The 7,367-nt window shown below is 34.7% G+C and overlaps 1 protein-coding gene across 3 annotated transcripts; it reads right to left on the bottom strand.

The window, feature by feature from the left end:
- Positions 1-1,426: 1,426 nt before the first annotated feature.
- On the bottom strand, positions 1,427-5,916 carry LOC131639132 (cysteine--tRNA ligase 2, cytoplasmic-like). Of its 3 annotated transcripts, none has more exons than XM_058909633.1 (10): positions 5,760-5,916; positions 5,444-5,625; positions 5,217-5,280; positions 4,196-4,357; positions 3,737-3,907; positions 3,376-3,657; positions 3,105-3,230; positions 2,290-2,508; positions 2,085-2,201; positions 1,427-1,998 (listed from the first exon to the last, which is right to left on the bottom strand). In XM_058909633.1, exons 2-10 carry the CDS (start codon positions 5,614-5,616, stop codon positions 1,651-1,653), a joined length of 1,662 nt encoding a protein of 553 aa, XP_058765616.1. In that variant the 5' UTR covers positions 5,617-5,625; positions 5,760-5,916; the 3' UTR covers positions 1,427-1,650. The 3 variants fall into 3 exon arrangements, with proteins under 3 accessions (XP_058765616.1, XP_058765617.1, XP_058765618.1); XM_058909634.1 differs by having other exon boundaries at positions 5,756-5,903; XM_058909635.1 differs by having other exon boundaries at positions 5,444-5,621; positions 5,760-5,900.
- Positions 5,917-7,367: the final 1,451 nt, after the last annotated feature.

Below are 7,367 nucleotides of genomic sequence, written 5' to 3'. Positions count from 1 at the left end.
CTTAGGTCCCTCAACACCATATTGTTATACAATTTCATAGATAGTATTGTTTTTTTATATGTTGTTGGAATATGATGTTGATGTTCAAATAACACCGATCTTATTTAATTATCCAATAGCAGAACATTTCAATACAAGGGATTCATTCAATTCGTTAATGGTGAAATGTAACTATCTACACCTCCATACTTTTTTTTTTGCTAAAACACCTTTTATTTTAGAAATATTATTGTCTTGGAGTGAATAATTTCTATTTTATTTAAAAATTAAAAAAAAAAAATCAGTTCGGCCAATTTTACACCATCCACTACCTGTAGGAGATCAACTGAAACCATATAGCAAGAAGCTAAGGAAACCAATTGAAACCATATATAGTAAGCAAACTGCTCCAACACACAAGCAAATGCTCCAACACACTAATTACTCCAGTCTGAAATTTACCAATTCAAACATGTGACATTAAAAGCAACAGACTCTTAAAGTCTCAAGCAGTCACAACATTTTTCAAACTCCATTTTATAAAGAGACCATAAACCTTTAATGGATCAACTAATCTAATTCCAACTTCCAAATTCCAACTTAAATATATTCTAAACAAAATTTGATATGTCAATTTTAATTAGTACTTGTAAAATGGATCAGACCAATCAAAAATATTTGTTTTGGTTGCATTTTTCACCGATCGGATCAAAGTTTAAGACTTGCGTCCTCTACTATATCCACGACTTGCATCCTCTACTATATTCACCTCGTTTTCGTTTTTTGAGTCATTTTTACATACTGAGGCATTAACAGAGCATCCGGACATGAATTTTTGTAACGAAGCTAGTTAAGTTTGCTCTCACCTCACCCTTAAAGTTTAATGCTTCACCTCGCCCTCCCTTTTCTACAAAGCTGAGTTAAAGTTTAAGATATACTCTCCAGCAAGTCCGCTTCATCCCGTTGCTTTTGCGTATTTTTGAAGGGCAAACATGCCCGATTGCTGCCTCCCTAATTCCAATGATATATTAGAACCTGGTTTTTAATAAGCATGACATGACTGCTAGGCTTCGAAATTCACCTTAAATAAACTCAAACTATAAGCTACTTCACAATATATCTCCATTAACAAGTTTTCATTTTCCAAAATGTGCTCAGATTAAAGTGAGTCAGCATGATGAAAATAATTCTTTCAATATCCTCATTTAAAAAATGCAAGACAATTTGTGCATTTAAAATTTCTACTTCTTACTTAGATGTACAACTAACGAAAATAGAAAATATTTTCACAAATTATCTAGCCCCTGGTATTGCCATTTCCTAAATTTGAAACATCTCTATCTATGGCAGAGGGAAATGCAACAAGCATTCAAAAAACAAGGCACACAAAGTAGCAGAATGCTTCAATAATCAAACTCTAGATTCTAAACAAATTCTTCAGCTGAAATGTCTATAAAGTAAACCTTTAAATAAATCTTATAAGAAAATCATCGTTCACTTTGTGCGACTTTGTAATTCTCACCTCAAAAAAATATGTAAAATGATAAACTTCCTATTCTAAAATGATAACTTCAAAATGATATACAATCTTGAAGCCTCGTTATAAAATTGATAAATTATAACATAGTTCTGTATTAATCATATAGCTATAAAGGAATATCAATTCAACATTTATGTTGAAGATGCAGGTGGTCCATTCCCTTTAGGATCCGCAGATTTTTCCTCCGCCTTTTGACCGACGGCAAGTGTTGACAGTTTTTCTTCTACTTTAGGTGTCTTCTCGCCTGTCAAAACCGCTTGTGCAACAACCGGTTCACTTGGGATGCATGGTCTCCAAACTGTTTCATTGCCGACATCCATCAGCGCAATACCCTTTGCTGTTAAACCGGTCCTTACGTCATCACTCTTGGCAAAATCCTTATTTATCCTAGCTTGTCTTCTTTCTTCAATCAGACGTAGCACTTCATCTTCTGTCAAATCGCCTCTCTTCAAGGCCTTATCTTTCAACTGCTGCAGAACCTGATGCACAAATAGAAATCATCAAAGATTAATCAATTTTAAAGATCATGCGCAAAAGACAAGTTCGTTTAAACAAAATGTGTCACCTCGGCATAGGACAGAGAAGGTAACAATCCTAGTACACTCAAAACTTTTTTAACTTCTTTCTCAACTTCCAATAGAGAATGAACCAATTGCAATTGTGCTCTTTGCTGCATCTTTTTCTGCAATACAAAATATACAATGCATTCCATAAATTACTGACACGCATGTAAGAACCGGGCATACAAAAACTGGCACCGAGTAAAATACCTTCAGCATCTTCAAAGAATTGTTAACGAATTTCAAGGCCTCTAGGAGAGCACCGGTTAGAACTACTGTCTGTAAATCATCTGACATTTTTGTTTGAAACTCGACATTTAACTTCTTAATACACTCCTTCGCAGCATCAATAAGTTGAGGCACTTTTTCTTTCTTCTCAGTATCCTCTTGTAGTAACGGTGATAAAGCTTCTCTACAATCTTCAAGAGTCTAACGCCCACATAAACAAAGCATTTCAATATTTACAGGAATTTGTGGCTTTCAATATTTTTGTTGTAATAGATAGATTCAAACCATAGCATAACTGGTAGAGTCAAGAGAATTCATTGCTGCAGTTAGGACTTGAATTTATGTAGTTTTACATTTTATCTTGGCCTTAATTACAAGTTTATACCAAGTGAGATACCAATAATTTCCAATGAAATACGACTCATAAGATCTATCTAGCAGAACATAAACATGTAAGATAGTATGAAACAAGCCCAGATAAACAGAAAGAGCGGAAGCATTTTCCTTCATAGAATATAAGTAAATGTCTTATCTCTAGAAATAATCCCAGTAGCAAGCAAGAAACTTTTGCAATTCTCTCTTCAAGACGTGATGACTAAGGCATAGTTTATGATGGGAAATTTTAAAGCCATTTATACCAAAAAAACAGTAACAATTAAATGAACACAGCTCCAAATAAGAACACGTCAATATCAGTGTGACTGTCAACCTTGAGTTACCTATAAACACCTAGGCACCTATAAACACCTAGGCAATGACGCAAAATTTCTTAAACAGATTACTAAAAAGCTTCTCACCTGAAATATATAATAAACAGCATCAGACGATGTCTCCAGTTGATCGATGGAGTAATTTAGCGGAGATCTGTAATGAGCACTAATCAAGAAATGTCTCAAAGCAAGTGGATGGTAACGTTCGGTAATCTGCAAGAGAGACAAAATCAAATGAAAGATATGAATAATGTTTCCTTAACAAGATCTCCACCATGTAAAACAAACCTACACAAATCTGAAACTGAAGAAAATATTATAAAACATGAAAAGAAAAAAAAGTTGATCAATGCCTAACCTGCCGAATCGTGAAAAAATTGCCCAAGGATTTCGACATCTTTTCATTGTTATTAGTCACATGCCCGTTGTGCAACCAATAACTGATACGGCTCTCGTTGTCAGCAGCCCAGCTTTGAGCAATCTCATTTTCATGATGAGGAAAGATCAAATCAATTCCACCACCATGAATATCAAATTTATGAGATAAATAGCAAGAACTCATTGCACTGCATTCAATGTGCCATCCAGGCCTACCAGGACCCCAAGGACTGTCCCAGCTAGGCTCGCCTGGCTTAGCAGCCTGCAATTATTATTAAGAAATGAGAGACGTCGCAAATGTAACTGAAAATATGTTTAAAGAACTGGTAAGGATCTAGCACCTTCCACAAAGCAAAATCAGCTGGGTGACGCTTTCTTGAGTCAACAGCCACTCGCTCTCCCGCTCTATTATGTTCTAACTTTTGCCCTGACAGCATGCCATAATTTGGGAATTTTTCAACAGAAAAGAAAACATCTCCTTCAACCACGTATGCATAGTCATTGTTGATAATCTGCAGAGAATCTAATGATTAACCTCCGTTCAAATACTTAATTAATTCATTTGAACAAAAGGAAAACATACCATACTAGAACAAAAAGGACAGACAGAAAATATAACTAACATAAAACACTATATAAAAGTGATGTGATGTAACTAACATAAAACATCATGCAAAATTGTCAACATTGGCATTCCATTGAAAATTTGAAAAGAAAGTGATGTAACAAAAATATTTCCACTTCAGCAAATTCCTCTAAAATGTAAGCAAAAGACAGCAATCGAAGTAGCTGAGTTAAACCTGAGTAATCATGTCCTTAATCTCACCAATGTGGTCAGATACGCGAGGCTCCTTAGATGGTCTCTCACACAGAAGATCAGACATATCAACATTATATTCATCGCAAAAGCGGTTGCTTAACGCCAAAGGATCCTCACCAGTCTCGTTTGCTCGCTTAATTATCTGCAGCAATGCTGATATTAGCAATTTCCAACAAGCACAAAAAAATCATATAAGAAACTCAGGTAAAACAGCACCAGATGAGCATCAATGTTTAAAGGACAAATGAACTCAGTGCAATTTGTAACATTAATTGACAGATGAGGTATCATGTACCAAGCAGAAACACTGCATTGCTATGAATTGGCTCCTTGTTTAAATTAAATTCAAAAGAACCCCTTAAGTCTGAAGTACATAATAATAACAATATGATGAAGAAGATCTCAATAACAACAAAATGAGAACAGTTCAAGAGAGAAGCCACCAAATTGAAAAATAGCATTTGAACAAATATCACAAAGGATGGAAAAAGTTCTAGTATATAAGAGACTAAACCTCACTGCATTTCCGAATTTAATTGATGATATGAAAACACTCGGAGTGAAAACTTCTCTGTAGAAGAATAATAGCAAACAAAAAGTTTTGAGAGCAGCTGAAAACCCTATGAAATTCAATCATCCACCAAGCATTTCGAAAAAATTTCTTAACCAATCCGGTTGTCACAGATCACAAGATTGGACGACAACGGGATTAAAGATCTAAATTTCCACCGATCCTAATTTTCCACTAGGCACTGGTTTGCTTTCTAGAACACATCGAGTCTTACTATTTTCTAAAATGTTATTTCAAATGATATGCATTGTCATAGTTATTGCATATTGTTACGGACTATCCAAAATCATTTTCAAGTCCAATACCAAATGAACATCAATTTTGAATGATTAGGGAACTAGAAAGAATTATGACAAGAAAGAACAATAGAGAATACTACTGAAACTAACTAGAAACTACATCAGCAGGTTACACAACACATTGATCTCACCTTGTCATCAACATCAGTGAAATTCCGCACATACTTCACCTCATATCCCAAATGTTTGAGGTACCTACATGTGTTCATGATAAGCACAAAACATCAGGAGCAAAAACCCTCAACCCCAACTCTTCTTTAAAAATTCAAAACCAGATCAAGCAGAATGCAGATCGGGCCAAAACCCAAAATACGATACAAAATTAAAACTTTGCAAAGAGATTGAGTACTAATGATACCTGTAGAGGATATCAAAAGAAACGGCGGCACGTGCATGACCGAGATGACTGTAGTCATAGGCGGTAACTCCACAGACATACATGGAAACCTTCCCTGGCTCTTTGGTGGTGAAGATCTCCTTCTCCTTGGTCATGGTATTGTAAATCCTCAACTCAACTTGTTCCTCCGCCATTGCCACTGTCTGAACAGTGAACACCAATCAATTACAACACAAAACATGATTCTCGTGGAAAATTTCATGAGCAAGAGAGAATCGCAATAAGCATTAAACACGAAATCATCAAATTAAGAGGAAATTGATTGAAGATTACTTACGAACGGAGGCGTAGGGCGACGGTGGAAGCACGGCGGCGCGGGGAGAAAGGGGGGCACGATTAGGGTTTCTGCGTTTACTTGATTTTCAGTTTTCAGAGTACATAGACTGTTTCTGCGTTTACTTGGTTTTTTATTCAATACACATACGTTTTCTTTTACTGGGATAAGTTTTTTATTCAATGTATGTAAAAGTATTTTTTTAGGTGAATAATAAGTGTCAAATTTTAAATTATGTTTGATTTTTATTTTTAATTATATATAAAGAAATAATTATAGATTATTATGATTGATTGACCGTGTAAAGTATTTTTAGAATGACAATCAATAGTAACTGTTAAATCTTAAATTATGTTTGACTTTTATTTTATATATAAAATATAAAATAATAACTATGAATGGTTGTGATGGACGGAATATATAAAACTTTTTACACAACTGACTCTAAATATCATTGGAAATAGATTATCATTGTGTGGTTTTACTTAAACGTTGTTGTTGAAAATAAATTGATTAATTTTCTCATCAATCGAATATGTGTTATACAGTTTAACGCATATTCGATCTTTTCGTTAACGGTTCGGGATAGACGACTGTCAATCCGGGATTGTTTTCTCTTGCCATTGTTAAACAATTTTTCAAACAGATTTTCAAATTAAAAAAAAAATCATTAGCAAGCAATTCAACCCCTTCATCTAGATTGTAGACTATCGTCTAACAAGTGGTATCACGAGCACCGGTTTATCTTGTGCTTCGAAATTGCTTATTAGATAATGGATTCCGAACTCAAAGGGGCGTATAATAGAGCGTCAGTTTTCAATGGCGAAAACTATGGTTATTTGAAGGATTGTATGTGTATCCATCTAAATTCAATTGATAGGAAAATATGGAGGGTCATCCAAAATTGTCCACTTGAAATTACCATGACTAATGCAAATAATGTTGTACGTAAACTGGAAGTACAATGGAATGCGGAAGATGAGAAAAAGTGATTGTATGATTGGAAAGCAAAGAATGTTCTCATATCCTCTTTGGGAGTTGATGAAAATTATCGTGCTTCTCATTGCACTACCGCTAAAGCTATGTGGGAATCATTGCAAGCTGCCCATGAGAGTACTAATGAAGTTAAACAAGCTAGAATCAATATTTTGAATCAAGAGTTTGAACTCTTTCACATGAAGCATGGTAAAACCATTGCTGATATGTAAAAGAGGTTCACGCATCTTGTAAACTGTTTGAATGCACTTGGTAAGCTCGTTTCTAATGAAATTGCTACTAACAAAGTTTTAAGATGTCTTAATATGGAATTACAACCGAAGGTCACCTTAATCAAGGAAGTTAACAATCTCATGACATTAGATATTACTAGTTTGTTTGGAAAGCTTGAAGAACATGAGCAAGAGCTCATTTGCTTAGATAAGCATGAGAAGAAGCTTAAGAAGGAGGATAACAAGGAAAATGAAGTATACAATAAATTTATTTCTCTTGTGGCTTCTAGCTCTAAGTCCTCTACTATAGAGCAAAATGATAGTGGAACTAGTGATCGAGAGTGTTCGTATGATGAAGAAATGAAGTTGTTTGTTAGAAGGTATCATAAGTATATTACGCAAA

This window comes from Vicia villosa, unplaced genomic scaffold, assembly GCF_029867415.1.
Source record: "Vicia villosa cultivar HV-30 ecotype Madison, WI unplaced genomic scaffold, Vvil1.0 ctg.002544F_1_1, whole genome shotgun sequence".
Taxonomy (NCBI): domain Eukaryota; kingdom Viridiplantae; phylum Streptophyta; class Magnoliopsida; order Fabales; family Fabaceae; genus Vicia; species Vicia villosa.
Note: the sequence above shows the minus strand (reverse complement) of the source record. Positions and strands in the feature narration are given on the sequence as shown.